We start from the raw sequence: 25,911 nt of genomic DNA, 5'->3' as shown, positions 1-25,911 counted from the left end.
GTGACATGTAACCTGTATATAAGGGGGAGAGGCAGTTAAAAATTTGGAGACTAACTAAAGCCTTTTGTTCTACCAGCACAAGCTAGAAAACAAGCAGGCTGAAAACACCAAGCAGCACAGTGTCAAGAGCATGATAAACCAAAGCAAGTTCCTACAAGCGCTTGTCAGAAGGGAGCAAGGAGCCTAAAATGAGTCGCTTTGGCCTGGGGAGAGGTAGGGTGAGATACAATGATTCAGTGCTTTTCTCCCAGACACGGTCCCCACAGCTAAGCGGAAGCAGTTTGGATCCTGCCCTCCTGTATGATGGATAGTCCCCCAGCAGGCAGGATGGCTTGCCTGAGGCCAGGCAGTCTGTGCCACTAAATGGGAGACAATCTGCTGAATGGAGTGAGAACAAATAGATATAACTCTCTCGCGGTGAAAAGCGGCAATTGAAAGGAGACATGGGAGAAATCCTTTCAATTTGATATAGTGACTATTCATTACTCTTCACAGAATGGGAAGTAAGGGACACAGGTGGCATAATGAAGCTCCAGGTTTTAGAAGGAAACAAAAAGTGGCCCTTTGTCCCGAGAGCACAAAGTGATACTGTGGAACTTGTTGCCACAGGATCGTGGGGCTGCCACCAGAGTTTAAAAAGAGATTAAACCAATGCAAAGGGAATGGGGCACACTGACTTGGATGCTTCACCTAAACTCATGATTTTCAGAAGCTAGAAAAACAGCAGAAAAAATTTGGTTTTACTTTCCCCTTTGCTCCACCATTGTTCCCCGCTACTTTCTGCCGGAGCACATAATTCAGGACTGAGAACATTCTTCCATACAATCCAATATAAAAGGTTTCATGTATTCATGTCTACCTTATTTATCAACTAAAATCTCAACTTCATTAGTTCCCTATATGGGTAGAAACTACTCTGAATATCTAAGTAACTATAAATATTGCTGACTGGTTTGCATTTCTTGCAAAGTCTGGTCTCAGGAATGTGGGATCATGGAGAATATAAGATTATAAGGTCAGGGAAACTGGCATATCTGAAAAGTAGCAGTCAGTAAGAGGATAAAAGATGCAAAACAACAAAAATGTAACCATGTGCCATGAACAGCAAATCTCTTTCTGGCCCCAACCAGTGATCAGTTTATCCATGCAGTTCATGCAGTAACTACTACTCCTAGAAATTTTAAAGTATTTGATGTAAGTTGAAAAACCATCCTGGTATGTGAACTACTGCAGAGTATCTAAATTACAATTTTTAGACAAAGGAGCTTTCCCATTGTCTAATGAAATTGATTTATGTGCATTTTGAGAGGACAGATAAATGTAAAATCCAGCTGAAATATTTTATAAAGACGTTTTTTGTGATTTTGTTGTGTTGCTTTATAAAGATGTGCAAATACATTGTTTCAGAACAAAAGGAAACACTGGTCTACAAACCCATGGGAGTCAAAAGTGCAATGGAAATCTTCCATAGCCTATCACTATAATGAAAAGGACCCAGAATTTTCAAGGTAGGAAGCAAGATGAGGAATCCACAGATGTGGACTCTCCAGATTTTTACCTGAAGTTGCTTTCTCTTCTAGAAACAAAATGAAACGTTGAAAGGTTTTGTTATAGTTTAATCACCAGAAAAGATTAAGCGTGTTATTTAAAAGTGTAGTCTGATAGGCTATTTTGGGAATCTGCCAGTATCTAGTGTATAAACAAATCTGGTGCACTCAAAAGCTTCAAAAGGGTGTTTTTACTCTCAATGCATTCAGTTAGTTAGAGCCCAGGAAGCACATATCTTAGAGGGAAACGAAGGAAGTAATATCTTTCCAACAGATCCTGACCTGTGTCTACATATTTTCAGGGTATTGTAAGAAGCTGCCCTTACAAAGCCAAATACTGACCTTTTAATCTCCCACAACTTCCCAGGAGGAAAAGAGCTTCTCTCTGCTTTAATAATGGTCAGAGCTGTCACTCTCCCCCGCAAAAGGAACAAGCACAGCAAAAGAAACAAGCAAACATTCTCTGCTTACATGAGTGTCTTAGATTTGAATTCCCTGCTCCTGAGCTGTCTCCATAAACAAATTCCTTGCAGAAGACACAAGGAGTGGGTCTGGCAGTGTGTGAGTTTCACTTACATGTGCTGTGAAGCGTTGGGGTAGAGCTCTGAGAACTGTGGTGCAGAATCCTCGGGGCCATGGGGTGCAGCGTGGCTGATGACCATCATTATGGGCCTATGGGGATATATCCTCTTAGACATTCTGAAGTAATTAATGCTCTCATTAGTGATTAGGTCTGTGAAGTAGTCCTGGAACATACGATTAACACAAAGCAAAAGTTACAAAGTGCATGATTAATTAGATCACATACTATCATGTTATTATGTTATTTTTCAAGTCCTCATTAAAGTTCAGACCAGGAAGTAAAAGCATACCATCAAAGAGATGTATGATTTGAGGGAGCATAGGGGAGACTGAGCAGTAATTACTTTCTTAAGCAGGCAATGCCACATAAAATGAGACAGTATTTTGCAAATCAGATACAACAGAAAGTATAAAGTAAATTTGATTACCAGATTTGGTAATATAATGCTAAGTAACATTTAAAATCACAGACTGTACTGAAAAAGATATGTTTCTTAAATTTCATTGATAAAACACCTCACAAGGTAATGGCTCCCAAATAACACTGAATCTTAATCTGGTTTTATGTTTACATAAACCTTTATTGCACACTCTTTGTTCAGGCTATACTTTTGCATATGTACAAAGTGGAAGACAGCTACAACAGGCAACAGATTGCAAAAAATCTTAATCAAAGAAATTGCAAATGAGAATGCAGGGAGCAGTTGAATTCCTGCGGGCTCTGTTCATTTAATTGTGCAACTTTAAGCAGTGCAGCTGCTGAGATTAAGGTTGTGACTTGCTAATAAACTGGCTTAACCCACAGCTAAGGTGGCAAATGGAAGCCTACAAGGAAAAGGGAGGAAATGGAACTAAGAAAAAAAGATGAAAACTTAAATTAAACCACCTGCCACCTTGGTGTATTCACTGTTGGCCTGGAGGTCTAGCTCGAGCTTCATTGAGAAAGTGCTGAGACAATGTTTGTAATTTCAAGCACTTCCAGGCATGACTAATCTCATGTTGTGGATTCGAGGCCCTGAACAGCTGCAAAAGCAGAGCCTGAGGGACAAGGTCTGTGTCCATGTCAGTGCTAGGACAAGGCAACCAGCTGTGACCTCCTTGCTCACCCGCTCCCTGTCCCCTGCCCCTGCCCCTCTCCTGCAGCACGCTTGGAATATGCACAGTAGCCCTGGCTGCTAGAAAACCTGCAAGCATATGGATGAGACAGTGAGTGATCCTTTAGTTTCCAAAATGGATAATGACTGTGAGGTACCAGGGCTGTGATAATTTCTGGGTTTGTGGCCTGAGTGAAATGCCTGTATGACTGCTCTCCCAAAGCATCTACTCCCCTCCTGTTTTTCTGTTTATTCTAGCTACATACACGGGGAGTGTAAGGAATGTATAACTAACCAGTATTCTACATTTCCTTTTTTTTTACCCTGCATAAATATATAATCAGTATAATGTAATTTCTATGGATGGGAAAATCAGAAACAGGTGTCACTAGTTTCCAATAAAAACTCATTACATGGGTCAGAAACCACAGCTGCAACATCTGTATCATCTTCCTTGAGCTGCAATTTGAGGAAATTCCAGATTGCTTTCTGCAGGCTGGTCTGTCTAAGATCTGCCCTCCTAAGCCTTTCCAAGAAACTTCATGGCAGTGGGCAGGTCCCTTTGGCATACTTTCCACACTTTGTCAAGAGCACAAACAAGCTCTGAGCTTTTCCAATGGCCGCATTCTTGCCCTTATCTACTCTCATACTCATATCCGGAGTCTGACACCACAGGCATACAGCCTTTCTTTGGTGTGCACTCTATAATGGAAAACAACATTAACCAAGGCTCTTCTGTGGGTAACAACTGACAACACTCAGCAAACTTTAAAGTTCAGTAGCGCAAGGGACACAATTCTTTTTGGGAAAGGCTTTTATTTACTGTTTGCTTCTGCCACCAAAACATCACATTCTGTCTGGGAGAGAGAGGGAGGGACGGGAGGAAGGAGGGAGGCATCACTAGGCTCCACTGAAGAGCCTTGGGAACATTGTTCTGTTGAGTGATTAATATTCTCAGGTGGAAATTTATCTGAAATGCCCTGGAGAGAAAATGACATCTCAATTTCATGGTTGTAGTTGTTTAATTAATTAATTATCTGGTTAATTAATTATCTGAAAGTTATTTTTATATGGATTAATCATGTGGCATTTATGTGTCTGGAAAATACCTTTGCATAATCAAATCCGTGCTTCTCTTTGTTACCATTGCGAGAAATGGTGTAATTATAGAAGCGAGAGTTCTTCACTAATCCAACCCACTCTCTCCACCCAGGAGGGATGTAGCTGCCATTGTATTCATTGAGGTATTTCCCAAAAAAAGCTGTGAAGTAAAAAAAAAAAAGAACACACACACACGCATGAGGCTTTGCAATCCAAGTCTTTTAGTCTGAGTCAAAAGAATGTATGAATGAAGAGAAAATGTGTTAGAATGAGTCAGAGTTGCTTTACCAAAAATCTTCCTTTTATAGCTTAGAGGGGTTTGAAATTAAAATAAGTTATTTCCAGACTTTTATGAGAGTTGAAAGCCTTCGTGACTCTATGATTTATTCTTAATCTTTTGGAATCTAGTGATCATGTGAAATATTTTCAGGGTTTCTTTTAGAAAGAATACGTTCCTCTTGGTTTCCACTTGAATATGAAATAAAAGCTCAGTGCCCAGAGGAAACATCTGAGGAGCACCTTGTGGTTTTAAGCAAGTCCTGTGATGTTTCAGAGCTTGGCTTCTGACTTTTTGAAAGTTCAGGCTTGCTATCCTGGCTACATTTGCTGGTTTGATAAAAGGTCTGGGAAGTACAGATCTCTATCCCATTAGGACATGTTCGGGTAGATCAGGAAGGGATCCCCATCCTGCTTTGCTGCCACATCATCTCTAAGGCAAAACTTACAAAGAGGCAAAGCCTTCGAGGTCAAAATCCTCTACCTGGCCTGCCAAACTCCACGTATGTTTTCCCCTTAGCTCTAGGTTACAAGTCAGAACCCACTCAGACTGAAAATTTCAGCCTCTGCCGTAGGTTTATAGGTGCTCATGCCAATTCCTCTGCAAGGAAGTGGGAAGCAATGCAATCTCACAATGCAGCAGGCTCCCAGCTATCCAGGAGTTGTGGATTGCCTGTGGCAAAGATACACAGACACCAAAATCCAGCCAGCTGCCCTTGGAAGGGAGCATTAATGCTGGCATGGGACCCTGGCAAATGCAGACAGTTGGCTTCTAGGGAAAGAAGGGTATGGGAGGTCTTCAGCTGCTTGTGTATGGTCTGTGACCTGGACAGAATAGTCAGTTTGGGTGGGTCCATTCTGCTTTTCCACTGCCTGGGGGCTGCAGTGACAAAACACCTGATCAGGTCTGCGGGTTTTTTGGGATTTATTATCTCCAGTTCAATCCCAGTGACCTACTGGGGTGCCTCAGTATTTTCACTGTTCCCCCTTTTAATTGTCTTGAGGTTTACAAACCCCTGGAGGGTCACCTGTGCCAGCAGTTCTGCTGCCTGTGTCTCCAGCAGTCTGCACGCTCCTGGTGCTCACAAAATCAGACACCACTGAGGAGAAAGGAATGACAAAGACCTCTCCCTTTTCAGAGACAGAGCTCTTCACAGCTGTCCCTGCACCCCTCACAGTGCCCAGCCATGTTATTGCTGCCAGCCCTGACTCATCAGTCGGGCCTGTCTGCAGAGAGCTGCTGCCCAGAGATGCTGTCCCTCAGCTGGGCAGTGGGACATACCTTGAATCCCTGTGCTTGTTTCCTACTAGGAAATGAAGTCACATTGGAAAGCCTCACATCCAACCTAGACACATTCAATCTAACCAAAAAAAGCACATTTGTGGAAGGGCAAAAATAACTCAGATCTGATTGATGTGGGCATGGTGAACCTCTTGGGAAAACTGGTGGAAAAATCAAAATGTTCATAATTAGGACTTGTCTGAGGCAACATAAATATGATGCAATTCAATCAGGGAACTGCCAAATGCCAAATGTAACCAGAGATTACAGTCATATATAATGTTACTTTCCTGTACCACGTGGAATGTGACATAAACAAGTCCTACAGACACTAGACCAAGCTTCAAGCTCTTCTTCCCGCAGCCACCAAGAAAGTAATCCAACCTGTCTCCTTTTTTATCCTGAGGCCTACCAGAAATCAAGAACTGTGAGGTGAAGAGGGTGACAGTGGGCAGGGAATACGTGCCCAGCACGGTTGTCTCCTGGAATGGAAACCATACCTCTCATCTAAGGCAGCCAAACTGGTTTAAACTCTCAGTCAGATATGGGAAAGTCTTTATATGGTTAAAGGCTGAAATTCTGTGAGAAGGGAAACCAAGGAAAGAGGAGAAGGGGAAGAGAAGTCAGAGAGAGACAACAATGAAGAAGTTGTTGAGCCAAGCAAAACCAAGGGGTGGTTACAGGGGAAATCTGAGGTCAGTCCTTCTGAGTGCCATCCCAGGTCTACCAGCAGCTTCTGTATGATTTTGGGGAACCTCTCTGTGCTGTGCTCACTAGTAAACGGCTCTACTGCCAACCCGTCTCTCACAAATATCAGAGGCTTTCAAATTGTGCAATGGAAGCTATGACAATTTATCATATAGGATGGTTTGACTGCCCCATGTATTATAAGATTGACTCACTTGGAGACCTGGACTCTGCTATTTACAGTCTTGCCACAATTTAATCATTAGTGGTGATAGTTTCCATGCTGACTCAGGCTGTATTTTGCTCTATGGAACCTTTTAGCCAAACAGTTCAGTAATTTCCAAGAAAAAGACTGGGGAAAAAGAAATGGGTTCACCCATTTAAAAATAATTGTCAGACTTTTCTATAAGAAATTCTAGTGTCTGTAGGTTTTGATGTAGGGCCTTTATAAATAACAGAGGTGGCTATGAAAATCTTTCTCAAAATGACCAGGCTCAGAAAAACTGTAGCAACAGATGATTACTCCACCTTCTCACTTTAGCGTCACAATGGAGTGTTCCTTTATGGATTTGAGAATGTTCCCAGAATTTAATTTTTGGCATTAAAAAAAGCCATCAGCTTCCCTCACTCCTGACTCTCTCTTTTGGTATTCATTACCTGAGAGAAAGCCACCAACATAAAATGAAGAGATGAAATGACCTGGAGCATAAGGACGAGAATAGAGAAACTGAATCTGGAAAAGAAAGGATGGCTTGGAGCTGGGGAGGGCCAATTCATCTTGGAGTTTCCTTGCTTTAGATTACTTAATTTTCTAACTTTAATAATGTTTTGTTAGAAACCTTTTGGCCTGCTGAACCCCATATTTCAGTTCATGTTATGAGACCTCGGATTGACAGCCTGAACCATTCACCTTTGTGTTGGCAATGATTTAGTATTTTATCATAAAAATAATCTCAGTGCTGTCAAATTTTAAGCAGCTCCCTGAATGACAGTTTGCAGAAATAGATGTTTCCCCCTGTTGCTGTATAAAGCAATTCCCATGTCAAATGTGTAGCAAAGACCTGAATACTAGAAGAAACAGTGGCTGTGACCATGGATCATATTGGCCAAAATACTTTAACCAAAAATGGTTTATTGGTCATAAACTCAAGAGGATATGAGTAATTAGACAGATGAAGGGAAAAGTCAGGCTTTTACTGAAATACAAGTGTTCAATCCTTGCACTGTGTGGTCTTTTGAGTACTACTGAGAATAGGACAGGGTAAGTGGGTCAGAACTGGGGTCCAGCACCATCAGTTAGTGTTTGGCTCTTCAGGCTCTGAATGAAGACAAGAGCCAGAGTAAAAGGAAAGTACATTGTCCATGGGACCAAATAATCAGCAAGTAATCACCATGGGTGTCCTAGTTGTTTTTGGTTTAACCAGAGGATTGTAAACAAGTAAAGCACTATGGAATATGTCAAAGAACTGCCCAGAACTGACACTGTGATGTGCAGATATCTTTGCTGGGTCTTCTTTGCTTGGCTTGTAGAGTCATCCCCTATCTTTAACTTAGCTGTAGCCCAACACTTACTGAATTGCCCAAGTCCGAGAACTGACTGGGAAGCCTCAGCTTCAGAAGCTGCTTGGACTCAGCAGGTTGGGTTCAGGAAGCCATTTCTGCTTGTAATTGGTAAAATGGAGATTATGACTCAGTGGGTAAAAGCCTCATTAAAAAGTAATGCCATTTCAAGGGACATCTTTTCATTATTATGTGTAACAGCTCCCATAGGGATAGCAGCAAAGATAAATGCTTACTTTTGCATTTTAATAAGACAATTTTTATCTGCATTCTGGCAGTTTTGCTAACTGTTCCCAGGGCACATTGTTATTTTCTAATCACATGTAGTGTAGCTTTGCATATCAAAATAATTGTATTCCGTATTAGTATGTTCAATTATGTTTATACAACAACACATGGCACGGTGAACAGTTTTACAGACATCTCTGTGTCTCTGGAGGGGCTGCAGAATACACATGTCTGCTACCTGACATGAACAGATGCCTTAAGACAAGGTTTTGTTTTCCCTTTTACAATTAGCTAATGATTTCTGTACTGGACTGAGAGATCCAGAGGGTTGCAAAGGGTGCAAGACAAATATAATTTGATTCAGAGGATCTCTAATACTTACAGCTGAGTGTGACTCAAATTCTCGTAATTCCCAGGACTTTTCTTCCCAGCACTTTTTACAAGCAGTTATGACTAATGTTTACAGTATTACACAATAGAGTTAGTCCTCTAACTGCTGTCAGTGTTAGTGCATTAGTGCACAGGTGAACTGGGCTACATCTACTAGTGAGACATCCCTGCACTTCCATGGAACACTTCCATGATGTTCTACACCCTTGTTATTTGTTGAGGCTTATGGGAGCGTTTCCGAGTTAAAACAAATGCAAACCTTTAAAAAGCCACACTGCAGAAAGGTTTAGTCACTGTGACCCAGACAAGAGCTTTAAGTAGACAGCCCACTTCCTTTAACAAAGTCAGGAAACCATTCACAGGAGTGGCAGGGCACTGTTTATATGACATTTCAGGACTCAAACACAGTGATTCTTTAGTTCTGTGGACAGAACCCAACATAACTTCAGCTTCTGAATCATTCCAGTAAATTCCTCCTTGCTGTCTTCCAATTATGCAAGCCATAGATTCAAACCCTAGAAGTTTGATTTTTCCCTTCTGTTGGAAAATTGCAGAGGATTAGCGTATCACGTCACTGGAGCATAGAAAGCCAGCTCAGTATGCCAGCACTGCCTAGGAAATGAAATAAGCATTGTCCCAAAAAATGTGGTGAGGAAACTGAGGCACCAAGACATTAACCTTCAGCTAGACCCAAGTCACGCAGGAAGCCTGTGGCATCGCCAAGAATATAATTCAGATTTCACGGTTCCCAGTCTTGTAACTTAAACGCAGCAGAAAACCTCAGGTTTTCTACTTTTTCTCCAGTTTTGTGGGTCTTTCCCAGTTGCTGCCAGGTTTACCATTGCAACCAAAAAGATCATTAAGGATTTTATAACTCAGCAGTTGCAAAAGGCATTAGCCTATAACTTGATATAGCAATTGTTAGCCTGGGTGATGTCTTTAACAAAGCCTGTATTATGGGCCAAGCTGGTAGCACTTTCCAATATTGATGTTGTCTGACACTTCTCATTATAAGACCCTGTTTTCAGTTGCTTATAACTCTCTTATACTTGGACTTAAATTTTCCACACTGGATGTCTGCCTCAGGCTGAATTTTTTGAAACTTTTTAGCCCAAACAGTAGCCATCTTTGAGAACCACAGTAATGGAAAAGGAATTAGGCTTAACATCTGAAAAAAATTATGTGAGATTTCATTTGATAGCACTTACATGCTCTGCACTGAGAGCAGGAGGTCTGTGAAAGGCATGATGGTCTCTCTGTCAAGGAGGCATCTATTAGAATCCTTTGAATAAAACCCTGCAATTTTCATGTGCTGGAGACCTGGACACCTCAGGATATTTATTGCCTATCCACCTGTGAGTGGTGTCAGGAGGAGGGAGAAAGTTGATTGAAATGCAGAGGGCAGGAGGTGACCCGATAAGGACAAGCAGTCTGAGGAATGGCAGGAAATCCAGCAAAGGAGCTGAGGGGGGGGAAGAAGCAGTGGGGGCTTGGGGCCCCAGGACTGGCAATGTCAACCAAGAAGTGGGACAATGAGAGCAGAAGGAGAAAGAAGCTGATTGACAAGGCGGGTGAGAGAAGCAGATTTGCTGATCAGGCTGGAAAGGGAGATCGTTAATGGTAAGCAGTGGGAACAGGACATGTCTGTCAAGAACTGACTGGACCTGAGAGAGTAGGGAGGGAGAGAGGGAAAGAGGGATGGAGGGAATGACTTGAGGACAGACAGGGGACAGGGCTCAGGAGAGGCCAAGGTGATGACCTGCAGGGCCAGAAAGCGGAGGAGTGGACACTGCACTGCCTAATGGGATAGGATGGAGGGAGTCAGAGGAGCTTTTGGTCAGAGTCTCCACTCTGTGCAACGTCTGAAAGGACCCAGCAATGTCTGAAAGGGCTCCTGAGTCTCACTGGTTCCTGCCCTTCATAAGACATCTGGAACCTACAGCAGCATGCCCAGCCATATGCATGTGATAAAATCCCACTTTGCTTAGTTTCTCAACAAGTGAACAGTGGAAGAGGGCAGATGGGATATGAAACCCCTGATCCTCGCTGATGTGGATGTTAGCACTGTGTCCTTTGATAGAACTAGTCTATCTTTTCAAATGGAGGAAATTTCACCCTCCATAAAGTGGTATGTTATGTAGTCAAGGAGTATAATTTGGCCATGTGAACAAGAGATGAAGTGGTTGCACAGAAATGTTCTACCCAGCTTTTCCTAAATTAGGCACTTGAATACATAAACTTGTTAAAAGTCCTTTAGTGTATGGTTTTCTGCATGATATTTAATAGCACAGAATTCTGCTTTAAGCATAAGTAGGCAGATACACTGTGGTTTTTGATGAGGTCCTGGACAGAAACCAAAAAAGTTTCACTTCACATGATACCATAGAACTAGAAAATTCTGCATATCATTCTTTTGGCCTTTTTCCTCTTCTACATTTCACTTTCTGTGGACATTCAGCATATTTCACTTTCATTTATATATTTTTTCATAGACAGAAAGTGCAAATTATTCTGAAAATGTCAACATATTTTTAATTATTTAAAACATTTACAGATTAAATTATGTTTGATGTTTCCCAGAATATTTCATACCAATTAAGAAAGAACCTGAAAACTCAAGAGTTCTCTCTCTCCTTATTTTCACTTTAGAAATAATCTGAAAACCAAGACTTATTCCCTGCTCACTCATTCCCAGCCCTGTATCATATTGTGCCACCCTCTCTGCTCTGAAAGGGTGCATGAGGCAGGATACAAATTAGGTCAGTGAAATGATGCAGATTAAAAATAGCAAGTGCTGGCAGTGATTTGTACTGCAAGGCTGTGAACAGGAAACACACTGGCTTTGCCTCCAGAGGAAACTCATTGTCTGCCCACACCTTCAGGAGGCATAGCTTTTGCTCTCTTTATGAAAGATTAACATGTCCCTGTGTGTCAGAAGGGAATGGTGCACAGTTTAAATGCTCCTTAGCTTTCAGCTTCCTGTCATCTCAGTGCTTTATTAGTTCTTTGTTCATTACACTAAGAAATGTACCCATAAGTGACAGATGTCAATGGGCACACTGACATGTGCTGTTGAACACATTAGCCAGTTGTCAACCAAGTGACCATTTCTGCTCATCACTGCAGAGAAGTCTGTGACTAATGTCAAAACATGCCAGACAGGGCCATCTTGGTGTCACTTCTTGAGTTTGGAGTTTTACAAATGAAGCCATTTAGGAATGAACATTTGAGCTGCTTAACTTTGCATGTTACCAATTTTGTCCCACGAATGACATCAGAGCACTCCTATGCATGTAACTTGAATGTTATTCTAACCAGTAGATACATCTGAGCAAGAGATAAAATCCTGGGAAATACATCTTCCCAAAGACAATTCCAGAAAGTGCAAGCAAATAATTGCCTAATTTGGTGGTCCCTGTTCTTTCAGGTGGGATTCCATGAAGGGAGAGCCTGGTGCTGTGTTTGGCATGGTGCTGTGAGACTGTCAGCAGCTGCTGAGCCAAGGCAGAGTCCTGCTCCCTCCTGCCCAGTTACCCTGGCTGTGAAGGGCTAAGAGGAGAGAGGATTAGAGAGTACTAATTCTACAAAGTAACATCAAGCAGAGAGGGTTTAGAGTGTGTAGGTGTGTTGAGACAGGGTAAGAATTTTAAACTTATACTTCTTTTCATGTTTGCAAAGGGATGAAACTTCAGCTGGTAAAAATGTAAAATCCTGCAGTATGCAAAGTATGACCCACTACTTAAAAAGAAAATCTTCAATTTATTTATATCTTCTGAATGTTGGTTGTTCTCATGTGATGGTTTGTCTTCTGAAATACCAAGATTATGCTTGGCTGCTGCTCAATTATTAAGATGTAGCACAATCCCCCTTTCCTACTAATGAAGCCAAGGTTGCACTTCTGGGATTTTCCTCTGTGTTTGTGTAGGTGGATGACAAAGCGAACCAGCTACAGCAAAGGGCACATCTGAGAGGCAAGACTATGTGCTGTAGGACTGGGACAGAGCAGTAGAAGCTAAAGAAATTATGAGACTCTAAGAACAGCAAATGACCAGCCAATACTTTGGAAAGCACAAAGCAAAATCTCTAACTCCTGCAGTCAATAAATTTATGAATTAAACTTCTAAATCTAAATAGCTGAAGGAATATATACTGATGTTAAAAACTATGAGATGAAAGAAAACTTCTCAAACATTTCTCGTAATTTCTAAAAGATTTGAAAGTGAGGGACCCTTTCTCCTCTCCAGTGTGACTGCCTGGATCCTATGTAATTAAAACAAATGTCATCACTGAAACTCTCCAGAGCTGCTTTGTTTTCTCTTTCTACCTCTTTACTGCGTGCCTTCCCTGCTATGTCCTACAAACTCAAATTTAATATTAGCAGTTTTGTGGACAATCAAGAAGCTGTGCAGTTGGTTCATTGCTGCATTAACATACAGCTTGTGAATAAGGGAAACTGTAAACATTGAAACATCCTTAATAGTTTTGGAAAATTATAATTAGAAGCAAAAGTGGTTTTGGTTTGGCAGTGTTATTTCTGAATATTGTCTGCCCTGCTACTGCCCAGTATTGTTTCTGAATGCTGCCTGCCTTGCTAGTGTCCAGCACTGTGTCTGCCTATGATTTAGCACTGACATACAATCTTCAAAAAGGGACATTTCCATGAAATGCAACGTTGCCCTTAGGTCACATAAGAGCAGAATAATAAAACAGAAAAAGGAAAGAAAAAACCATTCTGTCCTCTGCCAGGTTTCCCCAGTGGGCTCTAATTATAACTGCAGTTTATTAGAGCACGTTTCAGACCTCACTTTAAAGGGCCTGCTGTGCTTGTGTGGAGTCCTCGTGGCTTCAGCAGAACTCCCCTCATAACAGCCTGCCCACATGTGATCAATTGCAATAGAGGGGGCTCAGAAAGGGCTGCTGCAGGTTTAGACAATGGATGTTTTATAGATATGGAAAACTGTTTGGAGCAAACAGAAGAGAGGACATTACAGAAATGCTCTCCCACCCCTGTATTGCCATTGCTACATATTAATTTGATCCTATGCAAAAAAATACAAAATTATCATTATTACAGAGTACCAGGTTGGAAGTATTGTACATTGTCTCATTCAGCCTGGAGCTCTCTGGCCAGGTGCCTTATCAGGACTGTCACTAAACTGTGACTGGCCTCAGTCATTCACTTCTCTTTGTGTGTCTCAGTTTCCCATTGAAGAGGTTATTGATTTACTGTCAAAACACATAGAAATGCACAGGGTAAGTATCTATAACATCTGCAACCTCTCTCCAGAGTTTCCTCATTTTCACTCCCAATTATTCTTGACTCCCAGGTATTTTTGAGTCATTATAATTTTACTCAACTTTCTAGCTGTGAAGTGTAGATTATTACTTGGCTAGCAGACTTTTGGTGACTTTTTAATAAGGCAACACTATCCTTGAGAAATGTATTATAAGATCTGCTGTTAATTAAGCTACCATCTCAAAAAATAATTGTGGCTTAATTAGAAGGTAGGCTCATCTTACAAGGAGTAAAAAGATAAATCTTTGCAGCCATAGTATTGTAGGATTGAACAATGTACCTCCGTCAGAATTGAAGATTCATGCAGATATTCCCATTTGTTTCCCTTTTCTTTTCTGCCCTTCTGCCCACCTATCCTGACAGTTTTAGGACTGATGTTCTGTTTGCCTGCCTTTGAAAAAGTACTTTTTTCCTGTTCCTCTCCTTTTGACCCCTTTTTCCTTTCTATGTAATAGGGTCAAGTCTGCAATTAGTAAGCATCTCCACATGTCTTCCTAACACAAGGCAGTGCAGGAGATATGCTCAAAGCTGTGTTTACCCTCAGAGGGGCAGAAAGGGCTAGTGACAGAGCTGTCCTGTTTATCTGTGAAGCATTTAGATGTGCAAAGCGTAGATGACAAACCAATAGGATACTGTTTTTTTAAGAACACTAAAGCCAGGTCCCACATGAAGCAGCCATACATCAAGCAGAAAGGATTTCTGAGATGTAAGCCATGAGATAAAGCTTGTATTTGAGGTCAAATTCAGCACCTTTTCTAACAGTGATGGTCAATTCACTCTTCCTTCCTTTTCTCCTCCAAAGCCTTGATGCTGACCCCTACCCAGGCTTAGCATGCTGTACTCAGATGGCAACTTCACTGAGACCAGCTTAATAGAGACTGAAGTACTATTCAGCTCATATGTCAGAGCCAACACCAAGCCCAAAAAAGTTAAGGATATGTCTGGTTTTGTTTTCAATCCAGGAAGCAGAAGTTCTCCAGAGCTAGAGATGCAGAGACAGAGTTAAAAAGGGTGAACTGTCTGTGTGGTGAACAAAAGATAGCACAGAGGCAGATAAACTCGAGGCATTGGATGTAGCAGCTTTAAGAGATTTAGGACTAGCAGACAGCATGGAGACATTTGCCAGCTCTGTATTTCGAAAGCAATCCCTTCTTGTGCCTAAGCTGCCGATAGAAACAAGTTTCTTTGCTGCCAGTTACATTGTAAGGAAGGCAGCTGGCAGGAGATCTGTGCTCCTTGCTCTCTAAAGGGGACTCTTTGTAGCTGAATGACACTTCTGGACAAATTGCACTCTGACGACCTCACACAACTCCGGTACCTTGAGGAGGGGAAGCCAGGCTGGAGCCTAACGTGTCTACAGCTTCAATCTTTGGGCATAGGTGATGCAGAAATGAATTGAGTTTTACATCAAGCTGAAGCACAGACGAGAGGAATAAGAAGAGCTCTTTGTAGACAGGAAAGGGATCTCCTGACTACGGAAAACCACCAGGAATTTACAAGAAAACTATCAAATCTTATTGGTTCTCAGTAGAACAATCCTTTAAAGGTAGGTTTCTACTCCTTTTCAGAAAATGCAAATGAAATATCACCCCACGGCAAAGGTTAAATTATACTATTCACCTTGTTTTGCTCCCATGACAGTCCCTCCACTCCTGTGAGGTCCTTGGCACCAGTTCCCAGCCTGGCCCTGACATCTCCTTCCATAACTGCTAGCAGCTGTCCACAAGCAGGACGTAATACTGACCATAATCACGCCTGGAACTGCCAGTTCAGACCCACAATGCCACTAAAATGCACCTCTTTCACTGTAGGTGTAACTGCCCAACAGCTTATTTCCCACCTGGGACATCCAAATGTGAAAATATGCTGCTTCACTACCAGTGGGTTTCTTCACCTGGCTGCTACTGCAGATGTGGAACCGCAGGCAGTACTACCCTCCCTCTCCATAGTATTCAAACTCTGCCCTGCACAGCCAGGCTGGGACAACAGTTGCTCCTCTTGTGGTTTAACCCCAGTCAGCATCTAAGTACCACTCAGTGGCTCTCTCACTCCCCACGGTGGGATGAGGAGGAGAAAAGGAAATAAGGTAAAATCCACAGCTTGAGAAAAGAACAGTTTAGCAATTTAAATTAAATGTAATAATAATAATAATAGTAATAATAATAATAATAATAATAATAATAATAATAATAATAATAATAATAATAATAATAATAATAGTAGGAAACAAAAAATGAAGAGACAGAAATAAACCCCACCAAAAACTCCCAAACCCCCAAGTAATACACAATAGAATTGTTCATTCCTCATTTACCAATATCCAACCAGTTTCTAAGCAGCATCCTCTAGCCAATTTTTCCCCAGTTTGTGTACTGAGGCTGATGCCCTATGGTATGGAACATCCCACTGGCTGGTTTAGATCAGCTGTGTCCCCTCCCAAATTCTTGTGCCCTTCCAGCTTTCTTGGTGTCGGGGCATGAGACACTAAAAAGTTCTGACTTAGAATATGTGCTACTTAGCAGCAACTAAAAACTTTGTTGTCTTATCAAGATTATTCTCACGCTAAATCCAAAACACAACACTACAGCATCTACTAGGCAGAAAATGAACTCCACCACAGCCAAGAACAGCCAATCATTTCAGGCAGTGACTTAAAAGCAATTGCTGAATATGCCCTCTTCACTTTAAAGGAAGAAATTGCTTTGTCTCTTACCTGTTCTGTACCCAGTGTTATTGAGGTACACAGCGAAGGTGCGAGGCTCGTGAGTAGCCTGCCATGAGGGGGAAGAGCAGTTTTCATTGTTGGTGTAGATGTTGTGGTTGTGCACATACTTCCCAGTCAGCATGGAGGAGCGAGATGGGCAGCACATGGGGGTGGTCACAAAGGCATTGATGAAAGAGGCCCCTCCATTCTCCATAATCCTCCTGGTTTTATTCATCACTTGCAAGGACCCTGCAATAAGAGGTACTGATCACCACTGTGCTGTAAAAGACAGTTTGAATATATTGGCTGTTATTATGCTGATAAAAATAAAGTGTCGGTGATTACCTTGCCTCTGAACATCAGTGTGCTTCACTCTGCAGCTTTGTTAATTTTAGGAGAAAACACCACATTTTTACTATACCAACAAAAATACTTTTAAGGATTCCAGAAAGATGGAATTATTTTTTTCCCTAAGACTTCAAAACAAAGTTAAAATATGGACTAATCTAGAAATAGTGTCAAAGCTGTAACAAATTTAGAGGTCAATAGTTTTTCAAATGCAGCTTAGAAGAGCAATATGCTATACAGCCTGAATTATTAGTCAATATGCTAGTAAAATACATAAAATACTGAGATCACCAATGAAAATGTTAATACTCTTTCCATTTTATCAGATGACAGAAGAAAGAGAGAAATAGAGAGAGGAAGGGAGTAAAGGAGGGAGTGAGAGACAGAAGAAGTAAGGAGAGAATTCAGTAGCAATTTTTCTAACGGAAAGTTTCTGTGGACACAAGATCAGCATGTCTGATTCTGATACTAAAGCACTGTGCTCAAAATAATGTATCATGTAAAAATGTATGCAAAATGCAGTGCCTTTCTCAAGAAATTGCATTGATACTGTTTAAAGAACAAAGACATTTTTTGCATCCTTCAAAGCATCTTCATGAACTGCAAGGTGAGACAGGCAGGGCTTACAGATTTCTGATTGCAGAAAGGCTGAGCAGCCCTGGATAGAGTCTGTCAGTATTTGCTGACAGCTGTCAAAGTTTGTTCTTTATGTTATTCAACAGAGCAGAGATTGAAGGTTGGAGGTGAACTGTGGATATGTCAGTATGTGCCTAGGAAACAAGTCTGTGAATTGCAGTACTTGCACAATGTTGGTGGTAGAAAAAGATTTATGGAGTTTTATTTTCCTTTTTTTTCCTTTGGTTTTTTGCACAGTTGACTGTCCTTTACATTTAAATCTGTTGGTTCCTCTGATACAACAAGAATTTTTCTTGATGGTTTTATGTTGCTTAAAAATCAATTAAAAATGTTCTAAAGCAATTGCAAACCTGCCTGTAAAACCATAAAACTTCCAAGGAGACTCAACTTTAGATGTTAGCAGTAAAATCTTAATAATTATCTTTTAGTTAAAGTTAAGACTGATCTGTTTTGGTTTTAGGCCAATGAGTCAGTGCTGAATATGAAGACTTTTGTGTAAAAAAATTGTTAAACAAAGGGAAGGGGCAGTGGGGTCTTCAACATTTCATTTTAAATGCCAGGGTCTCTGTCCTTAATGATACATTTAATACTGTGTAGGAAAGTCACCATTGGACTCTTTGTCTTTCATAGCCCTTATTTTCTAAATGCAGAATATCTGCATTTGTGCTTTCCTGAACCCCATGTGCTTAGGGATATAGAAAAGAAGAAGAGTAACTGAGAGGTCCCTGAACACAAAAGGTCTCCATTTACATGAGTAGGAGCATTTCACTGAATTGTTAAGTAAAAGACAAATGAGAGATCATCCTCATTCTACATGCTTTTATCTTGGACCTCAGGCTGACTTTTTAGTTTTTGTTTTGTTTTGTTTTGTTTTCACCAGAGCTCTTCCACTTTTGAAAAGTCACAGTTTTTTCCTGAGAACTCAGCTGTAAAGTGCATGGAGGTGCTTGGACAAAAGTGGGCTATTCAGGTACCCTAATGCACAGTAACTGCAGCAGAGCTGATTTGCACTTTCCTGCCTCCATGTATTATAAATGAGTAGCTGTTAGAGTGCTTCCTCATTCCTCCAGCTGGTCAGCCCTCTGCTCTTGCAAACCTGCTGTTTATGACTAAGTTTTCCCTCCAGGTATGCACTTACTGACACTGATAATAGATTGAGCCCCTCTGGAAATTCTGGAACAGGCACTTCAAAGCAGGTGAGACTACCTCATTTGGAAAACAAAACACAAGCAGGAGATAAAACTTGCTGATATAAGTTATAATCCTTTGCTGTCTGTGGCTCTCCTCACAGCTTGTGTTTTTTACCATCTGGCCCACAGTCTTCAGGGCACACTGTCTGTCAGCAGGACACTCACGCTCTACATGACCGGTTGGGGAGCACCTGAGGGCAACAAGATAACTGGGAATGGCCACATTGGACACAAAAGTTAGTGAGTTTTGTCAGACAAGAAGTTCAGTGTCACTTCCCAGTCTACTCTCATGCCTCAAGAAATATGTTTGGCAACCAAGGTATCGGGTCTTTAAAGTTGTTATGGATTTTCATCACAGGTGGGCATCTCTACAAAGGGACATCTAGGAGCTACCCTGTCTTTATAGGGGTTGTACGCAAGGCCCCAGGAATGTAATGGACTTTTTCAGATCTCAGCACACATCCCCATTTTTTTGGCTTATGCTTTTTAGTGCTCTAGTTCTAGGGAAGATGGAAAGCACACCAGGCAAATTATGCCTGATGTGATGTATTTAGATGATGCTGTGATCTCTTTAGCCAGTGCTCTATTCAGTAGCTGGTTTATATAGATTTCACTGGGTGGTGCATTTGGCTGTAAAAAAGGGTCAAACCCACTGTAATACCAAGATACTGATTAGTTTTAACTCCTTTCTGACATTATGCAAGATATGTTTTACAGTGAGGACTATAAGAGTGGTCCGGGTGCCACATTTGGAGGTACTGATGTGTGCACATAACAGAGAATTGGGAGGACAGGGGAAGAGACCAAAAAGCAAGCAGAATGTTGGCCTAAAGAGGATATGGGCCTGACCCCAGTGGGAGCTGGGCCACTGCCCTGAAGAGCCACAGCATGTTGTCTGCAGGAGGGAAGAAGTTCTGGGCTCTGGGAGCTGGAGCTTTGCCTTGAGCAAGATGCCCCTTCATTGGACAGAGTCCTCTACCCTCAGGATCTTGGTAGGGTAAAGACAGTGCACAGTGGCACAATTTAAGCAGTAAAATACCAAGTATTTGCTGAGTTTCTTCAAGAGCTGTGGGCCAGGCTGCTTCACACAGCTAAAGGTGCAATCCACCAGCTGATCTAGAATATCCTTTCTCCTTGCATAGATAGGAAATGACTGAAGTTGTGGGGCAATTTGTTGGTTTTATCTAATAAAGTGAATGAGACAGCAACTCTGCTGAATTTCTTTGCTCTCAAAATGCAAAACTCAGGGAGATGGTGCAGATCAATAGGAAGATATGCATACCTCTATGGCTTGAGCACTAACTAAATGCAAACTCCCTGCCTCTTGCAAATTTTATTTTGGATGACTCCTCTATATATCAGTTGCACTCAGCCAGATGAATATTGTGGTTCAATGATTATACAAGCTGTGGAGACAAATCCTTCCCTATTGAAGTCTATAATGCACCTTATATGCTTTTATGTTAAAGCATTCATTTAGAATAGCTTTCAGAAATGTTCGTGCTGGGAATACAATTGCAAATAATCCATATTCAGTGACTTTCAGTCTTGTGATTTTTGGATACCAATGCCTAAGTTTAATTCTGTTTGTGGCAGAAAGTGTTACTTCCCACTGACCTTTGAGAAATTTAAGACTTTTCTCAGGAATCAATGAAGAGCAAGAGGAAAATTCACACATGGAAAACAGTTTGGCTTTATTTTTCAAATAAGCAGAATGATTTATTAGCAGAAGTGCGAATAATGCAGTACAGTAAATCTTGGGGCTGAATGCTGTTTCCTGTGAAATGATCTATGAAAAGGGGAAACCTGTGTGTTCATTCAAGGCAGTGGGAATGCACACACACCCAGGCTATTGCTCAGCTGCCTGCTAATAGGAGCCAGAGTGCCCTGTGAGCATTCAGAGCAGCTTTCAAAGAGAAGAGCTTCGCAGGATGAACAAAGTGACTCGCCACATCCTTCCTCCTTTTCCACCACTCACAAACCTTCTCACAAGACTGAGGACAGCAAGTTGGTAATGCTGTGTTCAGAGATCTACGTCTGCTGACCTACCTTCCCCAGTGCCCTGAGTGCCCTGGAGAGAGTACAATCTTTCAGACCACAAAAAGGAAAACTTGACTTGACCCTTTTAACAAAATTTTTCAGAACGACTCCACCAAGATGAAATGCACTTCCATCGTAAGAGGTGTATTTTAGACCAAAAATAGAACTGGGAACAGCTATTCAATATGCAGCACGGCTAAACAGAGCAGAGGTTTGAAAGAGTGAAAATAAATAATGAAAAAAATATAAGAATTGCTCAGATATAAAGGCCTGTGTCTGGAGCTCTGCTGCATAAAAGCAGCAACCCTCAGTCATGAAATGTAGCTTATTAATTATCTTCTCAGAACCCTGAAGGACTATGAAATTATTATTGTATCATGGCAAATGCAAAAATGCTAGCAACCAAAGAACTGCTTTTAGATACAGAACATATTTTGTCTACAATCTTCTGTCTGAAGTTATGTGATTTTAGAACAAATGAAGTTTTCTGGAATGAAGCATTTTTTATTTTTCAACGTCTTATGGCATTTTGTCTAGAAATTCACTATACTTCTATTAAAATTATGTCTCTCATAAAAAAAAAACAACCAAAGAATGCAAGATTTCATTTCAGCTTAATTTAGCATTTTTTCACCTTTTTGATCTCACAACCCAAAATATTTGCTTGGGGGTAACCTAAAATGATCCTCTTTCTCTCCTTGATTCTTCATTTTGGGCAGTGAACCAAAAAATCAGTTATATGCATAACTACCATTAATATCTTTCTAACTTACTTAATGGAAAACATTCAAAGACCTCCTGGAACATCATCTAAGTGTTTTAACTTTTTCCACCCTAAGAAAAATATGTGAAAATCACTGACTGGTATGTGCTCAGATATTTAGTATACTTATGAAAGCAAAACTACCATGTTTTTATACATACAGCATAGTACTTAAAGCAGATGGATTTTAAACACTTCAGTAATTCATACAAATATTAAGATTACTAAATCCTGAAACTAGACCAGTTTGTCTTTGTGGATAAGTATCCACATCCCTGTCACCAATATGGGGAGATACAGACACCTATACAGGGCTGAGGGAAATGCTGGCCTCATAAGACTCCAATTTCTGAATGCTACAAAAAGTCATAGAGTGAAAAAAGGCTTTTGATGCGAGTTTTTTACACATATGTCCTTGCATGCATTATTAAATAATTTTGTTGTGCTGATTAAAGCTTTGTATGGTGGATTTTGATAAGCATATATATCCTAAAGTCTATAATTAAATGTGATGAATGCCATTAAATAATACTGTTAACTCATTTTCCAAACTTGCCCCACATTCTGATACTATTCCAGGACCATCAACATCCCTGAATTTAAATTTCTTTCTGCTTGGCATAAACTACTGAAAGACACATGACAAAATGTAGTAACAAACAACAATTATTTCTCACCTAGCTCCACATCTTGATCATCTGTGAGTACAAGGATGATATTTGGTCTGATATTCTTTCGCTCCTGCTGCACACGTCCTCTGAACCTCGGGGACTTGATGGTGGAACAGCGACTTGTTAGCATTTCAGTACTGAGCACTGCCAACATGAGTGCAAACCAAGAAGGCTTCATAGTAGTTCCAGTATTTCAATGAAAAGACTGATCCAGAAGTTCCTGAACTCTAGTTTTCAAGACCTGTAGAGAGGAAGAGAGATTCTGTTCAAGCAATAAATAAACTCCCAGTCATACATTGAAAGGATGGCACTTAGGGAAGCCAAGCCTGACACATACCATTTAACATGATTATAAGCTATATTGTTGAATGAGAGCTTTATTCTGTCATTTTCTAAGAATAAACTCGGTCATTCTGCAACTATACTCTCTCAAATAATTTTTGCTTGAAGTCATGCCTGCATTTTGTATAGACATGACTTCTGGTAAATTCCCCACAGTGCTCCTTCTACACCCCACGCTTCTTTTTATGCAGCTTGGTTCCTTACATTCAGTACCTGGGCGCAGTAAAAAATTGCTGGGATGCAGATGTGTTCAGAACATCTGTAGGAGGAGCCCTGGGAGAAGGAGAAAGCAGAAGGCTTGTCAGAGACCTCAGTACTGTGGCTGTGCTTCAAAGTCTCCAGAACTGTTTCTTACAGCTTCTTTCTCTGTCCTGAAAGAAAAGAGTAGAAAAAAATTGCATTCTCCATGACTCCCCTGCTTAATTTAATATCATACCTATGCAGGGGGTGGATGGCACCTTGGCTGCTAGGGATAAAGAACATGTATCTCACATCATCAGACACAGGTGCTTTTCCAATATTTATAGTCAGATTTATAGTGAGATTCTGAGAACAAGCATTAATTCCAGCATGTCACACCTGGCAAGCACTGACGCTGTTTTAGGTTAACCCACCTGCATGAGAGACTAAACCCTTAAAAAGCAGAGGGGAGAGCATGGCTGTCATTTGCAATCTGCATGGGATCACTGTGTGAAAAGTCATCTTCCCACTGCCAAGAAGGCTCATATTAAATGACGGTCCATATGATCTTACCCAGCATTGTGAAAGAGCACAAGCGTCCCTCAATCAATCAGCGCCAGAGCTGAGCGCCTCATCCATAATGCACAGCAGCTCTGCCACGGCCTCGTCCTTGATCCTGCGCTTCCAGACTTGTCTCAGCGCCTTATCAGAGCCCCCTCTCCGTGCCTGTCAGTCAAACAGCCTTGCTTTTGCAAGACCTGCTGCAAGCACAGAGGCTTGGCTTTGCTGCAGCACATTTAAACCAGTGACTGAAAATGACTGATTGGTCTGGAGAGGAAGGGGTAGCCACTTACACTTTGACATTTTTGGCATTACTGACTGAAGCTCTGCAAAACCCGTCTGTAACACAAGGGAAGGGAGGGAATATCTGGGGGCAAAAAGGAAAGGGGTGGGAAAGAAACCACGGAGTCATGCCTGTTCCCTCCAGGGTATTGACCTGCCACATACGTTTCTTCTGGTTTTATTCTGGGACTCTGGATAAAAGCACGGTGATATTGGTCAATTAAAAAAAACCTCACAAAACCACCCAAGCCCAAGAACAATCAAGAAGTTTGCCCAAGGGGAACACCGCATGGGAACTGGGGTGCGCCTTACATAATTAGACTGGAGCATAAATCACGAGATCTGTGCGCCCACACCTGAGACTTCAGACATGCAACATGAGCCACAAACAGATTAATAAACAGAAATAATGAGAGCGACACAGAAGACAAAAGGGGCCTCCAATCACTCACCTAAAAATGCGTTAATAGGGAGATGCTCTAAATTTCAGGGGAAGAAGCCACAGCAGAGGGAGGGGATGGGACTTGGTGCTGGACTGCTAGAAAAAGGATCGTGTTCTTGTTTCCACATACACCTTTTATTTTAAGCTTCGCAAGCTAAACAGTTTCATGCTCCTCACTCTGGCAGGCTGTAATTACACCAGAAGAGTGTGAACGTCTTTAAAAGGAAAACCCAAGTGTCTGTGGCAGAGAAATCTTGTCTTTCATTGTCTCTGCACCAACCAACACTCCAGCCTTCCGCTAACATTACAGCACTGCAAAGTCAATACAGAGGATCGCCATTGAACAGCAAATGCCATTTTAGTGATTACACAACATTCAGATAAGTGACTGGAAGTCTGTACTTAGCCTGCATGGGCTTTTAAAAATAGTTCAATTTCCATGTATATGCTCTTAAGTCACATAAAATCTGACAAGAGCCCCAAAGACCGGGGTTACCAGGGAAGTCAGCTTTCTTCTGACACACACCAGATACATGCTCTTGGTGCAAAAGCAGAAATACGATGTCTCTAGATGTCTGATCTTTAAATAGCGAAACTTTGACTCACATCACAAAGCACGAATGGCTATATGAAGTGAGGCTCAATGTTTAGTTTCTTACCTCAGTTGTACAGCAAACTTTTTCAGACAATGTTGACCCAGAAGGTGCAGTCATCTTGACTGCACTGAGCAAACATTGGCACCAATGTGTTTGAATATCCCCCACCATACAAAACTGCAAGCTACTGACAATTACACCTCAGCACTAATAAAATTTATACTAATCCAAATGGACATTAATGAGTATTCTTCATTTCAACCTGTCTGGTCTGTATTAGTATTTAAAAAATTCCTTTCCTCTAGCATGTTTGAGGCACCTTAGGCAAGTCTTTGCTAGAAATAAGAGTATGAAAGTTTCTCTTCCTGCTCTAACATTTTTATTCTTGATGGATAAAGGAAAATATCAGGACATATTTATACATATAAAATGAATTTTCTAAGTTTCATTAAATGGTTCTTATACAAGAGCACAGTAACGCCATATTTTGTTGCTCATCTTTCAGTTCTGCGTATGGTAAATCTTTATTAAAAGGTGTTCTTTGACAACTAGTCCTTTTACAGCCTGTTTCCCAGTCCTAGAAGGAGATGAAGTAAAGAAAATTGTCAAAATACAGGGTTAATAGGGAAGACAAGGCTGCAGTGTTTTTGTCAGATACTGGCTGGTAGCATGTAAGTGCCCCTGCAGATACTGCAATTTGTCTTAAGAAACAGACAAAAATAGAAGAAATGCTAAAAAAAGAACTTTTCAAAGTAACATGGGGAAGCAAACTGTATTTTTTTGTGTTAAGAAATCAAGATGGTACTGCAAAATGCTTTTTTTTTCTAGACAAATAAACAAGTGCTGATCTAACTTCTATATGGGAATTTTACAGTATATTTTTCTTATAGAAGATACCTATGATGACCAAATTGCAGTTAGTAAATAAATGAAACCAGAAGAATCCAAATAATTTTTTTCCCCCACAGGAGCAGAAATACATAGTTTGCAATCACCTTTCAAGGAATAAAAGAACTTGCATCTTTAGTTGTTTCTATGCAGCTAGTATTATAACATGCAGTTCAGGGACTTGTTGGTGTGGAGAATTAATTACCCATGAAACTTGAATTACAC

At 41.0% G+C, this 25,911-nt stretch overlaps 1 protein-coding gene across 8 annotated transcripts in view; it reads right to left on the bottom strand.

Annotated features, from left to right (window-relative positions):
* Positions 1–25,911, bottom strand: part of SULF1 (sulfatase 1) — a 124,119-nt gene that overhangs the window by 40,968 nt on the left and 57,240 nt on the right. For 6 of the 8 annotated variants that reach the window (XM_058033880.1, XM_058033933.1, XM_058033923.1 and 3 more), the window contains 5 exons: positions 22,951–23,108; positions 22,402–22,636; positions 16,757–16,996; positions 4,333–4,484; positions 2,124–2,293 (listed from right to left, as the gene is read on the bottom strand). In XM_058033880.1, the coding sequence (XP_057889863.1) occupies positions 2,124–2,293; positions 4,333–4,484; positions 16,757–16,996; positions 22,402–22,573 (734 nt within the window). In that variant the 5' untranslated portion in view covers positions 22,574–22,636; positions 22,951–23,108. The remainder of the gene's footprint in view (positions 1–2,123; positions 2,294–4,332; positions 4,485–16,756; positions 16,997–22,401; positions 22,637–22,950; positions 23,109–25,911) is intronic. The other 2 variants (XM_058033888.1, XM_058033905.1) reach the window with 1 other exon arrangement.

This window comes from Melospiza georgiana, chromosome 1 (genome assembly GCF_028018845.1).
Source record: "Melospiza georgiana isolate bMelGeo1 chromosome 1, bMelGeo1.pri, whole genome shotgun sequence".
Lineage (NCBI taxonomy): Eukaryota > Metazoa > Chordata > Aves > Passeriformes > Passerellidae > Melospiza > Melospiza georgiana.
Note: the sequence above shows the minus strand (reverse complement) of the source record. Positions and strands in the feature narration are given on the sequence as shown.